At 40.4% G+C, this 26,882-nt stretch overlaps 1 protein-coding gene across 1 annotated transcript in view; it reads right to left on the reverse strand.

Annotated features, from left to right (window-relative positions):
* Positions 1–26,882, reverse strand: part of LOC137943958 (uncharacterized) — an 81,860-nt gene that overhangs the window by 42,163 nt on the left and 12,815 nt on the right. The window contains exons 8-14 of the mRNA XM_068789409.1: positions 15,039–15,100; positions 14,446–14,525; positions 14,294–14,364; positions 2,085–2,172; positions 1,939–2,011; positions 1,713–1,808; positions 1,396–1,504 (exon numbers count right to left, since the gene is read on the reverse strand). Of these exons, the coding sequence (XP_068645510.1) occupies positions 1,396–1,504; positions 1,713–1,808; positions 1,939–2,011; positions 2,085–2,172; positions 14,294–14,364; positions 14,446–14,525; positions 15,039–15,100 (579 nt within the window). The remainder of the gene's footprint in view (positions 1–1,395; positions 1,505–1,712; positions 1,809–1,938; positions 2,012–2,084; positions 2,173–14,293; positions 14,365–14,445; positions 14,526–15,038; positions 15,101–26,882) is intronic.

Below are 26,882 nucleotides of genomic sequence, written 5' to 3' on the forward strand. Positions count from 1 at the left end.
CCAACACCATGATGTGGTGAAAAGCACCACGAGTCAAAATATTTTTGTTGGGAGGAATAGTCCCACAAAGAAAAGTGTTAAGAAAAGTTGCTATTTACAAGGTTACGCAATAGGCATCCTAAGTGGCTAGTCATATTAAAATGGAACAGGATTCAATCTTAACATGATATCAGAGTAAGATGTCTGCCTATTGGGCCAATTTATGCACTATTGAAATTGTACCTCATCTATGTTGTTCACGTCTCAAGCTCATTATCTTGCAAATCTGGATGTAAGGGGGAGTATTGGTGGGAATAGTCCCACATAAAAAAGCGTTAAGACAAGTTGTTGGTTTACATTGAGCAATAGGCATCTTAAATGGCTAACATTTTGGGGTGGAATCACGCTCAATTTTAAAAATTCTCATTCACAATAATCAGAGTTGTACAAAGTAATAGGGAAGAGTTCTCTTCACTTTTCTTCTGAGGTTGCATCTTGTTAAACAACTTACATTTAAATCAAGGGTCTACCTAGCATACTCACCAAAAACAAAAACAAAAAAAAAAATTTAACTGAAGTCTCCATCAATAATAATAGGTTCTGCAGGTCCCAAAAGAAGGTCATTCAGACACCAACAAGTAGTCGAAGCAACAAATATTCTCAATCATACTCATCCTAAATGCAATTTCTAATTTCAGTCTGTCCATGGACACCATTTTTATATATCATTCTTAAATGCGTCCAAAGATGCAAATAGACACAATGAATACAGTGAACACAGACATGCACGAAGAAAGAAATTTATTCTTAATGTAGCTCTTTTTTTTTTTAAATGAACTTAATGTAGTTCTTACAAGTAAAGGCACAATGATCCAAAAGAAACATCTGATAATAGAACTGATAAATTTCTGGAAGAAATAAAGTAAATGAAACTCAGGCAAAATACAAGAAGATCAGTAAGCATTTTGTGAAATAGTGTAATGGGAGTATTTACATAAAATCATCAAGTTGATAGTATAGGAATTTCAGTATTTGCTCCACCTTATTTAGGTTATCTTTTATATGTTTATCTTTAGTTGTTTGAGTCAGAATCTTAGTGTTTATGTAACTTAGGAGAGGAACAGTTTACTATTTTTTTTTCCCACATACGTGATATAAATAATTTGTTAGGGCCTGAACGAGATCCCCAAGGAAAGTCCTGACTCTGCAACATCTTACTCTTCTTCTTCAATTAGTTCTTTCTCTCTCCTCACCTTTCTCTCTCCAATCTCTTAGCCACAGCTCTCTCTACACTTCTTTTTAGAATTTCTTTGCTCTTTTTGTTCTGTTGCATTTTTTCTGCCCCTGTAAATTTATATTTTGCCTCTTCTTTCACAAACAAAGAATTGATATTCACTTGAGAATGGAGATACTTACCCAGAAGTGAGAATTATGGAGAGAGAAAGACCAGCAATCTCCTTGAAAACTACAGCGGGATTCAGCAACCACAGATTCAATGACACAGTCAATTTCTGAGTAGCACAACCTGAAATGCAATATGAGCCAATGGTCAATCATAAATTGTGAGCACTCTATTAGTTACATTCGCCATATCTTTTATGGTAAACTATAAAAATTAAACAACAGATTTAGAACTTTGCCTGTTCTGATAACCCATTGGTCATCTTAAACAAGAGCACACTTGAAGTTCAAGAAGTTCATTATTAGAATGAAACTAATCTACTGATACTTACTTGCATCTCGCTTCATATATTTCTGCAGAGCCAGTCGATAGTCACATGCATGAGCACCATTTTCAGAGAAAAAGTAACTCAATGAAGAGAATAATCCTGCAGGTAAGAGTCAAACAATAGTCCCAGAAATTTTGCATCTCATTTACTTATATCAAATTTAAACACATTTTTCTGAAACCAAAGGTGTACAAGATGGAGGGAGTTGTGAACAGGATGAATAGAATACCCTCCAGGAGTACTGCTGATCTGCCACTCAAATGAACTCCGTCCAAATCTGTGTCTGAAGCAGCTTTGATAGCCTTAAGCAAATAAAATAACCTAGTATCATAATTTTTTAAAACTAATTACGACAAACTAACTTTTACCAAATACCTTTACAGCACATTCTTGCAAGATTGGAAAGCATTCCCGAGTGACACCAGCTTCATGAAGCTCAGCCAAAGCTTCATTACCAGTCCAACTGAAAAGATACATGCTATCAATCCATATATAATGCAGTTATGCAACGAACAATTGATGAAGACTAATATGGATGAAGATGATACAGAGAAGGAATGGAAGGTATTTCAGATTACATGATTTCCTACTGGATTACTTGCTTCCAGCAAGCTTTGTTTAGAACTACGACTTCTATTAGGCTTATGCATATAAGGCACATCATGTTTTAATAGTGAATAACAATTTCGGTATTGGTTGCTGCCGTTGTAAATAAATCTCCTAGAGTTCAAGTTACTTCACAACAAGAGGCATGCCACTCTTGTTGTTTGGCCGACACCCTTGCTAGGAGTGGGATTCCCCTCCAAACTCTTGTTGTTTCCAGACCCCATCCCTGATTGCTTGTGGCTTGTTCTCTTATGCTTAATAAAGCTCATCAATTTCAAAAAAAAAAAAAAAAAAAACCAAAAGGCATGCAAAACATCCAACCCCATAAACATGTGGCGCATAATTTAACATGAAAATTACTTTAATATGCCACATATGCTGACTAAACACATGACTATCGGCATCTATAGCAGCACAACTCTCTGTTAGCATATCAATGTAAGCTTGCAAAAGTACAAAATGACAGAAATGCCCATCTCTCAAATGTATATAAATAGCATAATTTTTTTTTGAAATAGAAAATAGCGTAAGAAAATAGCGTAATTCTTAACAAAATAAGAGACAAACTATAACATAACAAAGCATATATCTCCCAAGAGAGAGAGAGAGAGAGAGAATATAAATATGAAAGAACTCTTGAAAGAATAAACCAAACTGAGCATTGGGCTACGTTTTCTAACACTCTCTCAAGATGGAGCATATATATCAAACATCCACAACTCTCTCTCACAATTCTTTCTTCTTCTTTCTCACTCAAATCTCTCTCAAATCTCTCTGTTTACATGGTATAAAAGCAGTGGAAGCAATCTAGGGCAGATTTTCTTCAGTTTTGTAACTTCTTCTTCTTCATTCCACAAGACTATTGAAGGTTCTTCCAATTAATTTTTAGACTAGTAGGGTAAAAATTCAATTTTTTCTTCTTTTCTTCCTGCCATAACAAATTGGTTTATGGCTTTTACTATCAATTGGGCAATTACAATGTTTTAAAGTGCTAGCTTCATTGTTGCCTACGCAGTCTAACCAAGGCTTGCATCATCCATCTTACATGTAATTAACTTGTTTTTTATTCAATTTTCTACTTTAATTGAAGAGTATGATTGCTGTCCATTACTAATTTGTGTACTTGGAGTGAAATTATGCCCTAATTTCTTCAATTGTGGGGCCCACTTGCCTACGCAGGGTAAATTGAATTGGAGAAAGTAACCTGAGCATAGTAAGGCACTTATTTGTATTGAATTGTAATCTTTCTGGGGAAAACAAATGGTTGAACCCAACACACAAGTTGTTGTCCAAAGGGCAACAAAGAGTTCAGATGGAAAACACTCTAAACCTATTCAGATAACATTCATCATACTGAATGGATCAAACTATGTGATGGTCAAGATCCACTCTTATGTTTCTGAAGGTCATAAGAATGGCTAAATACGTCAGAGATGATCCCCCTATACCAGTAATTGAAGACTGGAAAGTAAAGGACAATCAAGTTATGACTTGGTTGAAAAACAGTATAGAGTCACGTTCTAGTGACCAAATTTTTAGTAGTGAGACAGCTAAAGAGATGTCAACAACTTTAGCTTTCATCTTGTCTCATGAGAGTAATTTGTCTCGGAATTATGAGCTATATGTCTGGGATTTTAATATGAAGCAAGGAGATAAATCAATGACAAATTATTTTTCTAAAATTACAGGTGTCCTACAGGAAATTAGTACCATTCATCCTTTCACTGCAAATGTTGAGGATATTTGTAATGAAAAGAATCAAATTAAGGTTGTTAGGTTCTAGATTGTTTGGGATCTGAATATGATGTCATCCGGTCCAATTGTTGGCCAATGACGATGTGACTATTGTTGAGCAAACCTTTAATAGAGTCATTTGGGTAAAAGGTGTGGTAGTAAATAAACCTAAAAAAAATGCTAGATTATCAAATGATGCCGCTTTTAACCTCCAGTCATTTGTTGGTAAGCTCTATGGTCAATGACGCGAAGGTTTGCAGGGACAAGGTCAAGACTTTTGTACTCGAAGTGGTGGCCGAAATGATAGAGGGGATCGAAAATATATTCACTGTGGTCAATCTAACCATATCTGTGACAAGTGTTGGTAGAAATTTGGTAAGCCCACCTAGGCCAATTCCATAATCACGAACAAATATGTTACTTCTCACACCAGTTCACATGATGAGATTCAATAGCTACTACAATGGCCTGGCCAATTGACTATACCATCGACACTTTTTCTGCCATTGAGATTGATCCTCGTCCTCAACAAATGCCACAATGGTGAGTACAGGTATGACTCCACTGAATGTATCCAACTCTCCCTTCTGAATCATTCATTTAGGAGAATCTACCCATATATCAAGTATGTCCTTATTTGAATCCATAAATCCTTCTTATTCATATTGCCAAGTTACTTAAACTAATGGACCCACCCCCCAATTCAAGGGAAGGATATGTCTTCATTGTTTTTGTCCTTTAATTAGCCCTCGCCATTTAAACAAGTTACTCTTTTTTATGGTTTTTCCTCTCCAATTAGTGTTGTAGGCTCCGTTTAGTCTACATTGTCTTTACTCTTTTACATTTTGTTTTGTTTGCTCTGGAATTTTCTACTAATCTTTTTTTCCAATAGTCAAGTCACTAATCTTTGAATTGTTCAATAGCCTTCTATCGTACTCAAATGTATTTTTAGGACAAGGAAGAAGATTGGTTAGAGGCATAAAAAAAGAGTTGTACCATTTAGAAGGCCCATCACATTGGACATCTTCAACACTTTATGTAGATGGACACCTTTCACTTGGCATCTTCAACTAGGTCATCCTTCTCTAGTAAAGTTGTGACACTTATTTCTAGTAAAGTTGTGACACTTATTTCTAGCCTTTCAATGTGAATCATGTCAGCTATGTAAGCACTGACGAGCATAATTTCCATCTAGTCAAACCCACAGTAGTGGTCAATTTGAATTAATTCAATCAAATGTATGGGGACAGTGTCTTTTTTTTTTTTTTGAAAAAAGCGTGAATATATTACTAAGACAGAATAATACAAACCTTACTAAACAGGACCTTCCTCCACAACAAGTTGTTGGAGAAAAACACCTTTTTTAGCCTGACTATCCGCCAAGTGATTTGCGGATCTAGGAATATAATTCCACTTACATTGTATTTGAAAAATTAAAGTACATATATCATCAAAAAGATTCCAATGCCGCCATGGGGGTTTGCATGTCTTCTTACACCAACTGATAACAACTTGTGAATCGCCTTCGACAAATAAAGGTCCGTCCATTCTCTGATGAAACAGCTTCAGGCCATTGAACAACCCAGATAACTCGGCAGTCGTTGAGTCTGATATGCTGAGTGGCCCGCAAAAAGAGAGGAGCAATTTTCCTTGGTCATCATGGATAACCCCCCCATATCCAGCTAACCCCGGACAACCTAACGCACTTCCATCAAAGTTTAGTTTAAAAAATCCAGTCGGAGGAAGAGACCAAGTCTCCATAGTCGGAGGGCGGGGGGGGAAAGGACAATTTTGCAATAAGATCCCAATTCTCACGAAGAATGATCCCTCAAAAACTTTTGAATTCTTTTCTCATCCGAATCCAAGAGATGTCTTGCCCCACAATCTGATTACCGAGAATGTAGTCAGGAAGGGATTTGTTATTAAACCTTCTGTTATTCCGTTCTTTCCAAAGGCCCCAGATAATGTGACCGACGTTGCAGGAGATTAATAACTTTCCAATTTTAGGGAGATTAACTTTAGTAATCGTGGGGATTGTAGAAACGAGATTTTGGGATGAGCAATAGTGCAAGCCAATTTTGTTGATGAGATTTGTCCATACCGAGTGCGCATAATTACAATGCAGAAGTACATGATCCGCAGTTTCAGAGGAGGACATGCAAAACGGGCAAAGAGGATCCAAAACGTGCGTTCCCCAACGAATTAGCACATCCGATGTTAGGATTTTGTTTTGACATGCAGTCCAGATAAAAAATTTTGCTCTCGGGGGTACGTGTAGGGACCACGCAATGGCTGATGGGTGACAGGATTGAGCATGGGAGGGGGGTAGAAGAGCTTTATAGGCAGATGAGACAGAAAACGTACCTTTGGGACAGAGTGTCCATATCAAGGTGTCCGGGCCATTTTTGGCACGGGCCGAAGAAAGACTCGTAATGAGTTCGGCGGCTTCAATAGTTTCTGCTTCTGTGAGCCCTCTACGGAGATTAAGGTTCCAATCACAAGAATTTTGTCCAACAGTAGAAATATAAGCCTCCTTGTTTCTGGCGAGAGAGTAGATTTGACCATAGCAAGAGTTTAGACTTGCCTGACCTATCCACCAATCTGTCCAAAACCCTGTCGTACTTCCAGATCCAATATAACACTTGACAACGGTTTTGAAGACAGGCAACAACTTAGCAATGTTTTTCCAGATAGGAGATAATCTGTTATACCTTCCTCCTTCAATCCACCATCCCAAGAATTTATCTGCTTTACTCGCCACCATGTTTCGCCAAACCAAAGATGGGGTCATGTTGAATTTCCAGATCCACTTCAAAAGCAGGGCCGAATTTGTTGTTGCAGTGTCGGGAATTCCAAGGCCACCCTCAACAAAAGGTTTACATATGTCAACCCATTTTACAAGGCAATATTTTTTTTCACCATTTTGCCCACCCCATAAAAATCTTTTTTTTTAAAACTCTATTCTCTTCCTTATAGAGGCTGGGCAACAATACAATGATAAAAAATAAGATGGAATACCATGTAAACATGACTTAATCAGAGTGAGTTTACCAGCTTTAGACAAAAACTTCCTTCTCCATGAAGCGAGCCTACCTTCAAGCCGTTCAATGACTGGGTGCCAAGAAGATTTTTTGGGTAATAAAGGAGAAAGGGGGAGGCCCAAATACGTACCCGAATAGTGTCCTATTACTAGCGTCATTGGTTCCAAGTATTTTGCTTTGTTTGTTGATCATTTAGTAGGTTTACTTGTGTGCATCTCCAACAGAAATCTGAAGTTTTTAACGTATTCTTGAATTTTGACAATAAAATAAATGGTGTTTCTCTTTGAATCTTGCATACAGATAATGAGTTTGAGTTCATGAACCATAAATTTAATTCGTTTTGTCAAACCACCTGTATTATTCATTTGTCTTCCTATGTGTATGCTTCACAACAAAGTACAATTGCAAAGAGGAAGATTTGTTATTTGCTAAAAGTTGTATGCACTATGTTATTTCATATGCATCTTCCTAGATCTTGCAAGGGTGATGCAATTCAAACTACCTGCTTTCTCATTAACAAGATGCCTTCTTCAATTCTTGGAGGGAAAATTCATTTCCAAATCCTTAAGCCCAATAATGTGTTACTTCTTTTTTATCCTTGAGTTTTTAGCTATATGTGTTTTATACATGTATGGTCGACATGTAGATAAATTGTCTCTTAGAACCATTAAATGTGTTTCTCTAGGTTACTCATGCACACAAAAGAGGTATAAATGTTATAGTCCTTCCACCAAGAAGACATTTGTATCAATTGATGTTACATTCTCTGAAGGTGTTCTATATTTCTCTCTGTCCATCCCTTCGCCCACTACTCCTTCTGCCACAAATCTTGTTGCTCCTAGTCTTTTGGAAGAGGTTCCAAGCCACGTGCCACCGGTTGTGGAATCAAAGTCATTACAGGTTTATCATCATGGAAAACCTCCCAAAACACCATCAAAGGCTCTCCTTGTGCTAGCACCTCCTTCATATGAAGTTCTTGAGGTAAGTAATATAGATCTTCCTATTGTAGTCAGTAAAGAGATTCCATACTTCTACTAGATATCCTATTTCTCAGTTTGTTTCCTTTGATTTATTATTGGGTTCCTTCAAGGAGTTTGCGCTAACATTGTCTTCATGGACTACTTCTTTAGGGTAGGAAGCCTTGTTGACTCCTCTATGGAAGTAGGCTATGGACGTAGAGATAAAAGTTTCACTTGACCAAACCACGTAGACATTATCTTATGGGACGTTATTGAGCGTGTATAATAAAGTATAACATTGGAAGATATGCCCAAGCTCACACGACCAAGGAAGGCCAACTAAGAGTATTATAAGATGGGTCACATAACCAAGGAAGGCCCACAAAATGGGCCCAAGCACATAAGAAGTAGAACCCACCATGATTACTACAAGCTAGCATCCTTATCACATAAGTTGGAAGATCAAGGACTCACAAATGCATCTTTATCTTATGGTCACGTCCTAGAAAAGTTCTAGTTTGAGTTATGTTTGTCTTTTATCTATATTGAGTTATTTAATTATGTTAGGACTTATCTTTACGTGTTAGAGTTTGGGTGTAATTGGGACAAAGGTAGTTTTATTGTAATTGAACTCTACTACCTTCCTCTATTATATATAGAGGTTCATGTACCCTGATTATGATAAGTAAATGAAGTCAATGAAGTATTTCTTTTCTTTTTTTAATTTTAACACCTTAGAGCGTGAGTGAGGCAAGCGGGCGATTTTTGGCGAATTTTCGCTTAACGTGCGCTGATTGCTATCGTGTGCCGTTAATCATTGTAATGTGTATCGTTAGCGATCGTATCGTGCACCGTCTATTTCAAAACTGCTAACGAGCGCCAAAACCCTCAAATGAGAGAGAGAGAGCTCTCCCGACGGTCACCTTCCCTACGGCCGACGATCGGACCACCCCCCACGACCACCGCTACTCAGGCAAGGCTACGGCGAGCCTTTCTGACACCGACAGAGGGCTCGACGATGATGTGACCAGAAGAAATGGAGGAAATATCTCTCCATGGCGAGGAAGAAAAACTCACAAACAGTCGGATCCGTCCAGCCACCGCTCCGGCGAGCTTTCTAAGGCTCCGACGGAGGAATATGAAGCTCGATGGATGCCGGTCACTAGCCGGAAGAATCGAAATAGTATTTTCCGATTCAGCTACGGAAAATGCAGAGTTACCGTCTAGAGAGTCGTCCGAAAATCAGGTCCGGTGATCTGTATCTCCTCAGCCGACAGATCAAAACTTTCATTCATTTGTGTCCCAATAGAAGCGATCCACAACTTCAGGCTTCAGTTCCAGAGAGCTACCTCGGAAACTGAGAAATCCCGTGAGCTCTGGTCATGAGACTCCATGTTTCTCTTCTCAGTGACTACCTTCCATGGTCGTCGGGAATGTTGGATCACCCACAGAAGAGGAACCTCCATTTTAGCCAGACTACTCAAACCTGAGGCCAAAAACTCGGGTTTTGGCAGGAATGAGCGAGTAGATGCACTCCAGAGCCTCTCCCCGGCGCTAGCCATAGCAGAAGTGCCAATCCGCCCCAGTGATGCCAAAGTAAGATTCCCACCTCTCCTCTTAGCAACCCAACGCCACCAAAACACCCTCCCAACATCCCCACCTACTCCTAACAGCACCCCCTCCCCGAAAATTCCTGATTTGCCCCAAAACCATGCATCAGTCCCCCCTGCTCCCACAGAAACACCCGAAATCATCCAAATCCCACCAAACTTTCTCCATGATGGGCGCAGAATTTTGACTCGCTCCATTCTCGTTCAAACATCCCCCGACGTCATCAAATCTAGCATTCTTCACTGGCTGATTGACACTCTTCACCTCCCTTACACTCCCAGAATCTCCTATCTCAATCCCCAAACTTGGCATGTTCATTTCGGAACCCAACAGGAGTCTTCTACAGCTCTTGCCATCATACCCCACACCAGCTTTGGCATCATCGGGGTCTCAGAGTGGCTCCCCTCAGCACCCTCCAGCCAGTACGGCCAATGGGTCACAGTTACAGGGCTTCCTACTAAGCTATGGCAAAACGCGATCTTTTCAAGAATCGTGTCTAAGTTTGGCTCTATCATTGCTTTGGACCCACTCACAAAACACTGGTTTCGTCTGGATGAAGCCCGGATCCTCATCAACCCTCTTCACCCAAGTGAAGAGCAATATTTCAGATGCATCATGGTGGATAAAGCGCAATACTGGATCCATATCATCATCGTTGTAAAAGATGATTTTAGAGATGTGGTCCCTGAAAGCACAAACAAACCTCGGGAAATCACACAGCCAGCCAATGAGATGGCAAGTGCACCTCTCGACTCTGCCCCATCCCAGTAGTTGCGATCCCCCCAGGTAGCTTTATAGCTGGCATGGGAACTATACTCCCTGACCCCCCGGCATTCCCCCCCACTTATCCGACACATCACTCACCCACACACTCAACCCAATCCCCCACAAAAATACCCTTGGTCCCTCCCTTCAATCCCTTGTTGGAGGAGGATGCCTCCCTTGATGTATTTTCTTATTTCTTGAAAAAAAAAATAATAAATAAATATTGGGGACAAAACCTGTAGAGAGACCTATAGAGATGAGTTATAATCTTTATGAAGGTAGTAGTGTTGAACTCAAGGAGAAGACCATGTATAGAAAACTAGTACGCAAATTTAGTTATGCTACAATTACAGGCCCAAATATATCATTTGTTGTAAGCATGGTTAGTCAATTTATGGCCTCATAAAATTCATCCAGATGCAATTCTTAGAACATTGTGATACTTGAAGGGGGCACCAAGGAAAGGTTTATTGTATGAGCCACATGGTCACATGAAGACGAAGGCATATTAGATGCATTCGAGATCCAAAATCTACGACAAGCTATTTTGTATTTCTTGATAGAAATTTAGTTACCTAGAAGTGTAAGAAACAGAATGCGGTGGCCCACTCTAGTACAAAAGCCGAATACAAAGTAAGGGCTCATACAGTTAATGAACTCATGTGGGTTAGGGTCATGATATAGGAATTGAAACTTCCCTTATAGAGGCCATAACTATGTTTTGTGATAATCAAACTACATTTTTTATTGCTAGTAATCTTGTATTCCATGAACAAACTAAGCATGTTAAAGTTGATTGCCACTTTATTCGTGACACGATGATTAGGTTAGTGGTCACTCGTACCTTCAATCTATTGATCAACTTGGTGATATATTCACCAAGGCATTGGGCAAGGGAGAAATTCGGGATTTTTGTAACAAGGTGAGGCTTCTCAATATATATGCTCCAACTTGGGGTTTTTTTTTTAATGATGTATATATTAATAGAGAAAATTACAAATGATAGATGAGCAAATCCCTAACGACAAGAGATTGAAAGGTTGCTCCCATCTTGGCGAAAACATCTGTTACCGAGTTTGTAAATCTCGGAATGTGAGACTAAATACAAGAAAATTGAGAGGCAATTTTAAGAATCTCCCGAAAAGAGTCCCTTCAATGTGAAGAGGGTCACTACAATTGTCTCTAAAAATGCGGAGCCCATTGAGAAGGCCATGGAGCTCAACCAATGTTGAGTCAACAATGCCTAACAGGCCAACATACAAGAAGCACTGATTTTCGAAGGGATCCGAGATAACTCCCCCAAAACCAGCAATCTCGGGATTACCGAGAGAAAACCGTCAAAGTTCAACTTTAGGAAACCATGCTCTGGGGAGTCTATTCCTGCACGACCAGGACCTTGGTTCCAAACCGCATCTTCGCCATAGTGCTCCAATTATCGCGAATAGAGGAGCCTATGAAGGAGGAGAAGGGCTTCTTGGTAAGAAGCCACGCTGAGATTTGGCCTGACACACGATCGATGACTCTTACCGCAGAATCACTTTTAGCATCAAAATGCCTGCTTGGTTATTTTGGTTATTTAATTCTTCTAGTATATCCTTCTAGAAGCAACGGTAAGTTAGGCATCATGTCAAAAACATAAGACTTAATTTTCATAATGTTTTGAGTAGTAGTTTGAAGTTATGAGAGTTTAAGTGATGAGAGGTATTTTTGTAACTTTCATTAACTTTTACTCAAATTGTAAATAAATAGAAAGAGAGTCGACCTTCTCCCCTATTTCACTAAAAACTAGATTCCTAGGGTTTGGAGAGCAAAGACATGATTGTAACTTTTATATTGTTTAAGTTGTAAATACGAAAGAGTGGGTCTACAACTTTAATCTATATTTTTTCTTCCTACAATTTTTTTTTTAAATAAGGTGTGAATATATATTGCAAGCTGAAGAAAGTATACATACCTAGCTAAAGAAGGCCTTCCTCCACAACTCTTCCTACAAATTTTAACATGGTAACAGAACTGATTGCCTAGATCTATGGGTTGATTGATCAATTCACAAAGATGATGAGTCCTTTGTTCAATTCATGGCTTTTAATTTTCTTTTTTCCTTTTTCCAAGTTGTTCTTTTCTCTCTTTATTCTCTTCTTTGTCTTCTCCTTGTTAGAATGTACTTTGTCTTCGTCTATGGTTGTCTCTCGTTGTGATCTCTTAGAGATCTCAATTACTGCCTAATTCTATTAAGTAGTTTAATGAATTGAACAACATGAGAATACACTTCTGACCTTTCCTCAAAGTTTTTTTTTGAAAATGATGACGAATATATTAACAAAGAGGAAACAAACAAAATTAGAGTAAACCACTAACAACAAAGGATTGGAGGGTTGCTCCTTGCTTGGCAAGCACATCAGCAGCCAAATTGGCGGATCTCGAAATGTGAGACCAAATACAAGGGAAGTGAGAAACAATATCCAAAATTTCCAAGAAGACGTCCCAGTGGCCCACGAGGGGGAGGTTGCACGATAACACCAGCCGATAACCAACATAGAGTCACTTTTGATGTTAAGGGGACCCCCACAATTGTCCCTAAAGATACAGAGCCCTCTGAGAAGGCCATGTAGCTCCGCCATCGTTGAATCAGAGATATCTAGGGGGCCTGCATAGGAGAAACACTGGTTACCCAATGAGTCAGAGATAACACCGTTGAAGCCAACAATCTCGGGATTGCCAAGGGAAGAGTCATCGAAGTTTAACTTAAGAAATCCGGGCTTTGGAGGGGACCATGTCTTCATGATAGAGAGGGCTTTTTGCCAAGACCTTTCCTGAAAGTTACTTTAAAGTTTGTTCTGTCACTGTCCGTTTGCCAAGACAAGGATGAATCCACTATTTCTTTCCTTCATATGAAATTGCCTACTTGAAAATCGAGCTCTTAGAAGACTAAATTTTGATAAATCACACTAGAAATTCTAATAAGGATGTTAAATGTATTGAAGAGCAAGCATGGATGAGTCTTACATGATTATTTTTTTTGAAACGGTGATAATTTTATTTCAAAGGAAAGCAAGAAAATACATCAAGAGAGGCATCCCCTAACAACAAGAGATTAAAGGGAAGGACCCAATTTAGCACAAGTCTCAGCAACTGTACTGGTTGATCTAAGTACATGAGACCAAGTAAAAGTAATAGAGGATACAATATCCATTATGTCAAGAAAAAACTATTAGTGTGCCACAGAGGGACAGAGGCAATGGAGCACCATCCAATGACAATTTTGGAGTCTCCTTCCACAATAAGTGGACCGGTTAAGCGGTCCTGAAATATGCAAAGACCGTGAAGGAGCCCCGAGAGCTCAACTGTAGTCGAGTCCTCAACACCGAGAGGACCAAAATATGATATACTAGTTGAGCCTCCAGGATCAAAGATCACCCCCACCAAAGTCAGCCAAACCCGGATTCCCAAAAGTGATGTCATCAATCTTACATGACTCTCACATCGAAAAATCTCACAAAGCCAGAATTGATATGGTGGAGTCTAAGGCGAGTCTCAAGGAAGGAGATCTCATAGAAGAAGGTTAAAGGTGTTTTAGTTATGTTAGTCTTCTAATTATATTTAATTATTTAATAATTCTAGGACTTATCTTTAAGTGTTAAACTTTGGATGTAACTAGGACATGGGTAATTTAATTATAATTTGATTCTACTTATTTCCTCTATTATAAATAGAAGATCATTATACTCAGTTATGAACAAGTCAACGAAGTATTTCTCTTTTCCAGAAATTCAACAAAATGTTTATGTTAGCCCATTAAAAAGTTGGGGAAAATAGGGAGACCTAGACACCAACACACAAATATATGCACAAACAAATAGATACTAACCATGAGAAGTAATGCTCAAATTCACGTCTTTCTAAATTGTTTTTCTTTTGGCCAATCCAGCTTATGATTCCCTAAAAAATCACAACAGCCAGAATAGATTATACATCCAGCAGGTACAGGTTGAGTTGATACTATGGAACAAGACTGAGTACCTGAATCATATCATATAGTGGCTGATAAACCATGATTTGACTTTCAATTAGGCATAGTTGGCCTAACTCAGACTGCAATTCTGTGATTAGGACCCAATTCAGTGGAAATGTCAGAGTTCATGCAGCACACCAAAACATAAAAGAAAACTATAGAACTGGAATTTCAGCAATTTCGGAAAAAAAATGAAACAAGATCAGCAGAAGCTTGTAGTTGGCCTAAAGAGATTGGACAAGAGTAAGGTCTGAACTGTCTGAAACATAAGGGAAGAAGCAAAAGCTTTCACCTAGTAGCTTGTGTTAAATGAAATACAGCCTTCTATGGTTTTTTTTTTTTGAAATGATGATATAGGCTTCTATGGTAGAAAACAATTTGTTAATCTGCAGCCATTCAATGGCTTGCTCACAGTGGCAAGCCAAGCAACAACTCAACAAAGACATGTATTTTAGGTCCTTGAAGAGGACAAATGACTATAGCAAGGCTCTGCACATGACAGGACTTCTTGAAGTAAAAATGCTTTTTTGAGACATCATGCGTATCAAATTACAGTATAGAAAGTCTTTCATAATTCACCCACAAGTGTTTCATTGTATACCATCTAGTAATTCTTCTTCAACATCTAAACTCCCAGCATCACGTGCTATGTCCTCCACATTGCTGAAAACAGTAATTCAAACCGGAAAAGAAAATAATAACTGTTAGTTCATAAAACATTTAAACTTCTTCATGTAAGAGACATGCGAAATTTTTCAACTTAGTTGCTTAGACACATGGAAGACGAATTTGGTATAACCATTAACAATCAATTTAGAACATAGTTTTACTCTTATCTTCAGCTAGAGCTACTGAATATAGAGTTTTTGTAAAATTATTAACTTGAGAGAAGAGAAGAAAGGAAAGAGAGAAGAAGAGAAGGAATATGGAGGAGGTAGCTGCTTGAGTGCAGCCTGCACGATTGAGGGAAAATCAACTCCCTAACCTCTTTTATCCACTCACTTATAAAATATTAGATTGATGGTCCAAAATACCCCTCACTCCTACATACCTCATAACTTGTTAATTACAACTCTGAATTAAGTACAAGGGGTACCAAACTGAATCTAATAGACTCATAAACTCATAAAGACATCTAAATCTATGAGGGGTAACATATACATAATAAAATAATCAATATGCCCCTACTTACATAATTCACCCCCCCCCCCCCCCCCCCCCCTCAAGCTGGAGTATATATATCAAATAACCCCAACATATTACAATCATTACCAAAGTCTCGTCTTCTAAGGGTCTTTGTGAACATGTCCCCGATCTGCTTTGTTATTCGGACATATGGGGTGGCAATCCACCTCTATATGATTGATTCTCTCATAAAATACAAAATCGTTGGTAATAAAAATCGTTGCTTGATTATTGAACTGCAGCATCGTAGGAACTTCAAAGTCAAGTCTGCATTCTTATAGCTTTTATCCACATAAGTTCACTCACTGTGTCAGCCATCGCACGGTATCTGACCTCTGCTCTTCAATGAGCCAAAACATTTCTTTTTTTACTCTTCTATCTTATGAGATTTCCTCCAATAAACAAACAAAATCCTCTTATGGACTTTCTATCCACCTTGGAAACAGTATAATTTACGTCTGAATATTCAACAGCATCCAAATGTACAAGTGATTTATAGAATAACCATTTACCTAGAACTATTTTTAAATAGCACAAAAATTCTCTGAGCTACCTCAAGATGACCTTTGCTTGGATTCTCCACAAATAGACTCACCATACTGTTTAAGAAAGAGATTTCTGGTCTTGTCACTATTGCATGGGTTAACTACTCAACTAGTCGTGTGTACATTGTCTTGTCCTTTAGTAAGGGGCTCTCATCATCAACCAAATTATGACCCACTTCCAAAGGTGTCTCTATTGATTAAACTCCTAACTAACCATACTCATGCAACATGTCAGAAACATATTTCTATTGATATAACATTATGCCTTCTGTTAAGGAATAGTCCCATATGGATTAGTGAGTACAATAATCTTGAGTTTATTAGTTGGGAAAGAGGTTTCCTAAGGTGGCTAGTAATTTTGGGATAGGGCCTTGGACCCAATTTAACATGGTATCAGAGCAGGTACTCATATTTGGGCCTACACCTAAACTATATACTTGTAGAGCCACAAAAGAAGGCCTACACCTAAACTATCCACTTGTAGAGCCACAAAAGAGGGCTTACACCTAAACTGCCTACTCCTAAATTATCCACTTGTAGAGCCACAAAAAGAGGGTCTACACATGAGGGGGAGTGATAAGGAATAGTCCCACATGGATTAGTGAGTACAATGATCTTGAGTTTATTAGTTGGGAAAGAGGCTTCCTAAAGTGGCTAGTCATTTTGGGATAGGGCCTTGGACCCAATTAAACAGCTTCCTTGTTCTTAGCAACCTCAATCCTCAAAAAATGTTTTAGAGATCCAAGGTCCTTTGTCTGAAAATGTTCTTTTGAGATACTCATTTACTTCCTCAATTCACTTTGTGTCATTCCTTGATAACAAAATGTCATCTACATATAACACCAAAACAACAACTCTAGAAAATCAATGCAAAACAAAAAATGAATGATCACAATAACTTCTCGTAAAACCAAATGACATGACTATATTACTGAATTTGTCAAAACAGGCTCTTGGACTTTGCTTCAATCCATAGATTGATTAATTCAATCTTCACACCTCTCATCTCCCCTTGAGTAACATACCAAAGAAGTTGTTCCATATAAATCTCCCCCTGTAAATCCTCATACAAAAAGGCATTTTTAATATCTAATTGATACAGTGGCCACCCCTTGTTCATAGCAAAAAATAAAATAAAATTCAAAAAATATTCATGCTAGACACTCAAGAAAAAGTATCAAATACAACAACCCATATGTCTAGGTGTAGCCTTTGGCAACCAACCATGCCTTATAACACTTTATTGTACTAATAGTAGTGAGGGGATCCTGTACCTGAGTAGGATCATTGCTGGTTTACTCCTCCATACAAACTTTCTTGTGTGGCACCCGTAATGGCTTAACATGAGATGGTGTGGAAGAAACAATGGGATCATCAATCACGGGAAGAGGCAAAGGAGACTCGAGCAAGACATCATTAACTAAGGAAGACCTCAAAAGACTCAAAAAAAATATGGTGTATTTTCAAAGAATGTCACATCAACAAATTATGTTTTACTATGTTTAGGATCAAAACACTTATACCTTTTTGAGTGTGTAGATAACCAAGACATATACATGTAATAACTCAAGGAGATAACTTATTAGTAATAGAACTAACCTACTAAACAAAACACATGGAGTTTTTACAAAAACACCTGAGTGACCTCAAACAAACTACATGTCGGGTTTGAGTACCTACACAGGCACTCTCCCCCCAAAACAAAGGCATTATGTTAAGTAAAAAGGATTCAAAATTGCACCACCCCAAAATGATTTGGGAACATCCATCTAAAATAATAAGGTACGTGTTACCACCAAGAGATGTCTATTTTTCCTTTTTGTAACTTCATTTTGTTGGGGCGTGTAAGCATAGGAAGTCAGATCGATAATTTCATCACTAGTACAAAAATAAAAATAAAAAGTCTAATACTTATTCTTCCTTTTTATAACCCAATTTTGTTGGAGGCTATCAGCACAAGACGTATAATGGATACTTTCACAACTAGTACAAAAATAAGATAATAAACAATTTATGAATTCTAGATGTTGGAAGATGGGGGAAAAAAAAGGGGAACAAAAAATCTTGAGCGATGCGGGACCAGCAATCGGAAGAGAGGGACCCGCGATCGGATGAGAGGGACCAGCGAGGAAGACCGAACCTCCACCTCCCACTAGGAGCTCGGGGCATTCTCCCGACTGCAAACCCCCCTCTTGGTCCATCTCTTCGAGAGAGAAACAGCCCAAATCACGGCAACGATCACTCAACGGCTGAGAAACAACAACAGAAGAAGAAGCAGGCTCAACACGTAGCAGAAGAAGAAGACCCTGGTTGGCAAACTATCATCAGTAGAACATCCCGACAAAGAATATGGCTAAATGAAGATCGTGATTTCGAATTTACAAGTAGAAACGTTTCGATTTCACTTAGGCGAACAAGAGAGAGGTTCGGCGAAGCCATTCGCATTCTCACCAGGTCTGGCACGAGAAAATCTTTTATCTCCATCCCAATCCGAGCAACGGAGGCTTTTGTGAGCGTCTGCGACAAAATTCAAGCCGACAAAACTGGCAGAGGATTCGGGCGATCCCTTCTCACGGGAGACCTAGAATTTCAATTTCATACCCAATATCACAAAGGACATATCAAATGTGTCATCACTCAACGCTGTGGAGCTCTGGTCATGGGTATGATTTTCCTCCCACAAAACTCTGCCTCTGGACTTGGCTGGAAAAAATTTCGAGATACCTTTCTTCAAATCCTACAAAAACAAAAACTTCCCCCTCTACCTAACCACACTCCAAAAAATATCCAAAATCCCCCACAGATAATTCCACCCCCCTTACAAAGCCCGAAGCCGAGCGCCAACCCCCCAACCCTACCCCCCCCCCCCCCCCCCTCAACTTACAAAACAGGAAAACCACTACTCCCTCACCCTCCCAAAGCCAAGCCAGGACTGAAGAAGAGCATCGGCTGTCTCAAGCGACAATCATCTCTGTCCACACAAACAGCAACTCTGGCCAGCAATTAAAACAATGGATTCACGAAAGAGACCCAGAGATTGAGATCCAAGCCACTACCCATATTCAAGACCACAAATGGATCATCGTCTTCAACTCATCTAAAGATCGGAAAAAAATCCACAAAATGAAAAGCCAGGTAGGCTCCCCGATCTTAAAAATGGAAGATTGGACCACCGAACTCACATCCACCATCTCAGGCCACTGGTTGGTTATCTGTGGCATCCCTGCGGAGTTACGCTCCAGACACACCATTGAGTGTCTCACGAGCATCTTCGGCGAGCTCCTCTGGGTAGAAGAACAGCCCGCGAATCTACTGTGGGAGAAACTTTTCCTCCGGCCAAAACCCAGTAAGTGGTACTCATTATGTGAACCTCATCTCTGGCGACACCTCCTCCTGGGTCGTTCTGGAGTTCTACAGTCTGGTCATCCTCCCCGCCATGTTCCCTGCCTCAGCAGGTTCCCAACCAAGTCCAACTCAGTTCGGGTTAACACAACCAAACTCTGAGTTAACTCAGCTCCAAACCGAATCTAAGTCATACAAGAACCGAGTAGAGACAATTGTCCCAACCCAAAATTCGAAATTCAAAAATTGAAATATCTTGAAACTCCTCGAACACAACGCCCATCAACCTTCCTTCACATCACACCTCTCTCCATGCCTCGGGCAGAACGCCCATCCTTCCTTCAGCCTCAGGCAGAACGCCCATCCTCACTTCAGCCTCGGGCAAACGGCCTGCCCAATCAACTCCTATCAAATCTCCCACCTTACTTCCAGTTGTCAAACCAGCCCCCATACTTTCGCCCACCTTGGTCAGATCACTTGACATATCTCCCCCCTCAGAAAGTGCACCCATCTCCACATCACCCCCCTTCAGCTCACTGACCGTTAGGCTTCCTTTCCATCCGCCGACTGTTAGTCGACCTGCCAGCGTACACTCCCCGGAAAATCCAGCATGTCTTCCCACTTCTCTGACATTAGAAAGTGCACCCATCTCCACATCACTCCCCCCTTCAGCTCACTAGCCGGCAGGTTTCCTTTCCATCCGCCAACTGTCAGTCGAACTGACAACGTACACTCCCCTGAAAATCCAGCCTGTCTTCTCTGACATCGTACCTGCATGTCCACCCAAACATATCTTCCCCCTCGAAAAGTGCTCTCTTACCAACTGTCTTCACATCCTCCCCCCTTGTTTCACCGCCTGTTAGTCATTCTGACAACCCACACTCCCCAGAAAAAGCCACGACATCTCCCTCGAACTACTCCCCAAGCTCTCAATCCCGAGACATTTCTCAGGCCCCACCAGCCCCGATGCATCCCTTGAAACCCACCCATCCTTCCTCGACTTCTACGATACCCTCCCGGTTCCAAGGAATTTCCATTCCCAAGAAAATCACCCCCCCCCCCCCCCCCCCATGCTCTGTCCAGATCCTTACATCTCCCATCTTACTTCCTGACATGCACTCCCTGAAAAGCCAAATCTCCAAATCCTCTCCCCTACCATCACCTCCCTCTCACCCTATGCTTATCAACGAATGGGAGCTATCACTCGCCGCCCCTGCCACCTCGAAACTTCAACTCACCAGAAAATTTTTTCAATGCATCCTATCGTAACCCCCCACCCCTTTGTCTCCTATTAAAATAAATGAATGGTCCATGTCTGGATCATTCTACGAAGCAAATAATCAATGGAGGCCAAACCCCAAAGCCTCTCCCAACCTTATTGAATGGCAAGGTTGTCTCACCCCGCCAAACAAGCTCCAAAGACAAAAACACCCCACCCCACCCTCAACTGTCCCACTCTCCCACAAAAAAAAGTTTGAAGAAGAAACCTCCCATCACTCCGTTCGCTCACACTTACTCCAAAAGGAGGAAAACTAAAAAAGAAAAAAGAAAAAAAAAGAGCCCGCCGCCAAAGCCTAGCATTCCGACTAGCCCTCCGTCCACTGCTCCTCCAAAAACTGATTATCTGGCCAACTTCACTCAAATAGCTTAGACTGACGTCCAAATGGACTTTATCTGATTCATCAAGGAGCAAGAGCAAAAATTTCCTCCGCATGAGTTTGAGGAAATTACCAAGTTAGTGTGGGAATCCTGCAAATTTTACCACGACAGTCTCCTAAGCCAGAGGAGGATATCTCCCTACTAGCCCCGAAATGATTGTTCTCTCCTGGAATGTAAGAGGAATTGGATCGCACTCTAAACGGGCAACCATCAAGGTAGTCCTTTTTTAATCCAAGCCTAGTATTGTAATTTTAGTTGAAACCAAACTACAATCTTTTGATAACTTTGTTGCCCAGGAATTATGGTACGATCCTTACCCTGAATGGGCAAAAGTTGATACTATTGGGCATTTTGGAGGTATTCTTGTCCTCTAGGACCCGAAATCTGTTGAAGCTGTTATTTCTCATCCTGGTCTTTTCTCCATTAGAATTCAATTTCGAGATCATTCTCTAGGGATTTCTTAGGCTCTAGTTGGCATATATGGGCCAACTCGTTACTGCCTTCGTGCATCCTTTTGGGAAGAACTCCTTCTCTTGGCCCAACTCGGGGACCTGCCATGGCCCCTGGTGGGGGATTTCAATGCCATCCTCCAATGTTCCCTAAAAACCCTCCTGCCATTCGAACCACCTCCAATATGTGAGCCTTCTCTGATCTCATGAGCTGTCTAGAACTTTCCGAAATACCTCCCTAGAAAAAAATTTACTTGGTCAAATGGCCAGAACCCACCTGTTTTCTCCAAATTAGATCGTTTTCTTGCCAATAATGAATGGCTCCAGAATTTCCCCAACTCTACTAGTCAAGTTCTCAATAAGATTGGTTCTGATCACTGGCCGATCCAAATTAACACTCATCCTCCTGCTTGGGGTAGATCTCCATTTCGATTCGAGAATTCTTGGATCCTTTCAGACAGCTTCACCTCCAATTTTGCTGGATGGTGGCACAAGCTCTCTCATCACCCTAACCCGGGATGGACGCTCCCTATGAAACTCAAAGCTCTAAAGACAAAAATCCGCCAATGGTCTCTCAACCAACGCATTGCTGCTGTTTCTCAGAAAAATTTGATCTGCCAGCGTTTATCTGAGTTGGATCTCCTCGAAGAACAAATGTCCCTTTCTTCCCTTAATTTGTCACTTAAAAATAAATTAACTCTTGAGATGTCAAATATTTTTCATAATGATACCATGTACTAGAAGCAACGAACTAGATTTCGTTGGCTAACCGAGGGGGATGGAAACACTAAATTTTTCCATGCTATAGCCTCGGCCAGAAGAAGGGTTAACCGCATCACCTCTCTCCGTCAGGGGGATCAAGTGATCACGAATAGCCCTGAGATGGCTAACATTCTTGTGAAGTTTTTCACAGCTCTTTACTCTAAGGAGAACTTCAACCGTCCAACTCTATACCAGCTTCATTATAACAGCATTTCCTCTTCGGATGCGGACTTCTTGGAACGGCCATTCAGTACTCAGAAAATCGAGGCTGCTACTCTTGGCCTCCCAAAAGATAAAGCCCCTGGTCCAGACAGCTTTAATGGTGAGTTCTATCAAAAATTCTGGGAGGTCATAAAAAATGATGTTTTTGCTTTTGTTCAAAATTTTCATCAAATGGGGATCACTCGCAAGGCTGTGGGTGCTTCTTTCATAGCCCTTATTCCTAAAAAAGCTCATTCTGCCTTACCTCAAGATTTTCGGCCCATTAATCTCACAACAAGTTTTTACAAAATCATTGGACGAAATCATCTGAGAGTCCTCCTTCCCAAGATCATTAGCCCTTGTCAAAGTGCCTTTATACGAGGCTGAAATATCCTTGATTCTGCCATGGCTGCACATGAACTACTGCATACCTTCAAAAATTCAAAAAAACCCAGATTTGTCCTGAAACTCTATTTTGAAAAAGCATTTGATTGAGTAAACTGGAAACTTGTTGACCAGCTATTTCATAAAATGGGATATGGGACACGTTGGAAATTTTGGATGGGGAGTTTCATTTCGAATGTATCATATTCTTAACAAAAGGATTTTCCCAACTATTGATTTCGATATTGATTATTTCCTCCCGATACATATACATAGGTTAAGTTATAATCTACAGGAAATTACAATAATGCCCTCCCTTATCATAATTCATAAATACATAAATACAAATCAACTTGATAACATCCCCCCTCAAATTGATGCGGGTAAGTCAACCAACAACAATTTGCCAACCAAAAATTGATGCCGCTGCCGAGACATCGGCCACTTGGAGATCCGAAGAAATGTAAGGAAGAGAGATCACTCGACTATCCAAGGTATCGCGGATAAAATAACAATCAACCTCAATGTGCTTGGTGCGTTCATGGAAAACAGGGTTGGTGACAATCTGAATAGTACTAGTGTTATCAGCATGAAGAGGGTAGAAGTAGTCTGAGGGAACTCAAGCTCCGCAAGAAGACCACGTAACCATACAATCTCAGAACAAGCAGTAGACATGGCACGATACTCAGCTTCAGTAGAGGATTTAGAAACACGATCTTGTTTCTTACATCTCCAAGAAATTAAGGCATCACCTAAAAACATACACCAACTTGTAGTAGAGCGACGGGTATCCGGACAGCCAGCCCAATCAGCATCACTATAAGCAATAAGTTGAAGAGAGGAGCCTGTAGGAAAGAATAACCCACAAGTAGGAGAACCACGAAGATAGCGGATGATGCGTTGAATTGCAGCAATATAGAGATGACGAGGAGAGGACATAAACCGACTGACCTGATGAACGGCATAGGAGATATCGGGGCGAGTAGTGGTCAAGTAGATGAGACTCCCAACCAAGCGCCGATAGAGAGTAGGGTCATCTAAAAGGTCCCCTTCATCTTTCTTGTATTTGACATTTACCTCTATAGGAGTATCAACAGAAGAAGTGTCCTCCAAACCAGCCAAGGTAATAATATCTTGAAGATACTTATGCTGGTTTAAGAAAATACCATTGGCCCAATGATGGACTTCCAATCCTAAGAAGTACGTGAGCTGGCCAAGATCTTTCATATGGAAAGAGGCATGTAACACCTGTTGCAGCTTGGTAATCAGTCCAGAGTCAGTGCCAATAATAATGATGTCATCCACATAAACCAGGAGAATGACCATGCCCGCGGCAGACTTATGATAGAATAGAGATGAATCATACTGACTCTGCGTAAACCGGTGGAGAATAAGGGTGCCACGAAATTTCTTAAACCAAGCCTGTGGGGCTTGCTTAAGCCCATACAGAAGACGACAAAGCTTGCAAACCTAATCAGAAGAGGAGGTAGTCATACCCAAGGGGAGCTTCATGTATACATCTTCCTGGATGTCACCATGGAGAAAGGCATTCTTCACATCTATCTGATGCAACGGCCAGAACTGAGAGGCTGCAATCGCGAATATAGTACGGATTGTGGTCATCTTGGCAATCGGCGCAAATGTCTCCTCATAATCAATCCCATATTCCTGTTTGTTGCCCAAAGCTACTAGGTGAACTTTGTACCGATCCAAAGAGCCATCAGAGCGAAGTTTGACAGAGAAAACTCATTTACACCCAAGAGGCCTAATTAGAGGAAGGCAAGGAACAATATCCCAAGTGTGATTCGCCTCAAGTGCTCGAAGTTTTGTTTGCATTGCATGCTGCCAACACTCATGTGCCATGGCATGTTTGTAACAAGTGGGAATAGAAATAGAGGATAAAGTAGCGACAAGAGAGATAGTGGAGGAGAAACCATACCAATGAGGAGGCCTAGAAGGACGAGTAGACCGGCGAAGAGCGATGGAAGCTGAAGCAGGAAGAGGATCAGGCGCCAGGACAAGATCGTGAGGGGGCGTAGAGGAAGTAGAACCAAACTCATGGCCACTAAGTCTGCCATACACAAAACCAGGTTTGAACCTTTCCACAATTGGCAAAGAATCATCAAAGCAAGGTAGAAGAGATAAAGTGGCAAAAGGCTGCACAACATGAGATGGAAAAAAAATTGATTTTCAAAAAAAACCACATTCCGAGAAACACGTATACAACCTAAAAGACTAGTCGTTTAAATGCGGAAAGCCAACCTAATCAAGAGAGGTGGACCGGAACCACCTCTGACACCCACCCCACCCCTTACCGCTGCACTCCGGGATTCGAATGCGGGACATGTCGGACCTAGCTCTGATACAATGACAAAAGGATTTTCCCAAAGATTGATTTTGATATCGATTATTTCCTCTCGATACATAGATATACATAGGTTAAGTTATAATCTACAGGAAATTACAATAATGCCCTCCCTTATCATAATTCATAAATACATAAATACAAATCAACTTAATAACAATTTTGTGTTAGTCAATGGTAAACCTTGTGGGTATTTTAATGCCACAAGAGGTATTCGGCAAGGGGACCCTATATCTCGGTTCATCTTCACTCACATTGTTGAGCATCTTGCCTCTATGGTCTATCTTGCAAAAAATTATGGGTGGCTGAAATCGATCTCGGATGATCCAACTCAAGATATTTCCCTGCTTCAATATGCCGATGATACTATTTTCTTTGGGGAAGGTACGTTAGCAGAAATTTCTCGTATTAAAGCCCTATTAAATTTATTTGAACTCTCCTCTGACTAGAAAGTTAGTTGGTCTAAATCTTCAATTACTGGCTTTAATATTGATCCTACTGTGTTAAATTCAATGGCCCAATACTTGGGATGTAAAATTGCAACGCTTCCAAGTTCATAACTGGGATTGCCTTTGTCACCTACATTACCCTCCAAAAGCTCTTGGCATCCAGTTATTGAGCGTTTGGAAGGTCGTCTGGCGATTTGGAGAGGAAGATTCTTATCCAAGGCTGGTAAACTGGTTCTCATCAAGTCCTGTATGCATGGAATTACTTCCTATTTCCTTTCTCTTTATCGATGTACTGCCTCTATTTGCCAAAGAATTGAACTCAAAAGAAAATTCCTATGGGGTGGACCGAATGGGGAAAGGAAATACTCTCTGGTGAAATGGGTTGAGGTATGTAAATCAAAATCTCTTGGTGGACTTGGGATCCAGGATACTGCCATTACAAATTCAGCACTGTTACTTAAATGCATCTAGAAGTTTAACTTATTCCCTGAATTAATTTGGAGAAAATTGGTTGCGGCAAAAGCAAATAAATCTTTGGGTTGGTGGACTGAGGGTGGGCGATGTAATAGGTTGTCTCCAGTATGGAAAAAAATTGTAAACTTATTACCTACTTTCAAATCTGTTGTAAAATGTTACTTGGGCCCGGGTTTTGTGACAAGATTTTGGACCGACTAGTGGACTAGTGCACATAGCTTCAACAACAGCCACAACTTGATTTCAAATCTGGCAAGAAATATTGAAGCTTCTATTTCTGACCTGCGAACTGATTTTGGAGGGTGGAACCTAAATCTCCGAAGATCACTCTCTGACTCTGAGGCCTTGGTGGCTTCTGACCTCATTACCATGATCTCTTCGATAAGTCTAAAAAATTCGTCAGATACTCTCATCTGGATGCCTAGCTCGAAAGGTATTTTTTCAACTTCCACTGCTTGTGGCTTCCTAAGCTCTACCAATCATCCACAAATCAACCATCCATTTGCCATTGCATGGACTCTGCATGATCCCCCTCGTGCTAAATTTTTTATTTGGACTGCTTGCTGGAACAAAGTCCTTACTTCAGACACCCTAATTCGAAGAGGTGCCCATGTCCCAGACCCTCTTTGC

Source organism: Aristolochia californica, unplaced genomic scaffold (assembly GCF_029961685.1).
Source record: "Aristolochia californica isolate CCGP_79_NKW_82.1479 unplaced genomic scaffold, dmAriCali1.0.hap1 SCAF_11, whole genome shotgun sequence".
Taxonomy (NCBI): Eukaryota; Viridiplantae; Streptophyta; class Magnoliopsida; order Piperales; family Aristolochiaceae; genus Aristolochia; species Aristolochia californica.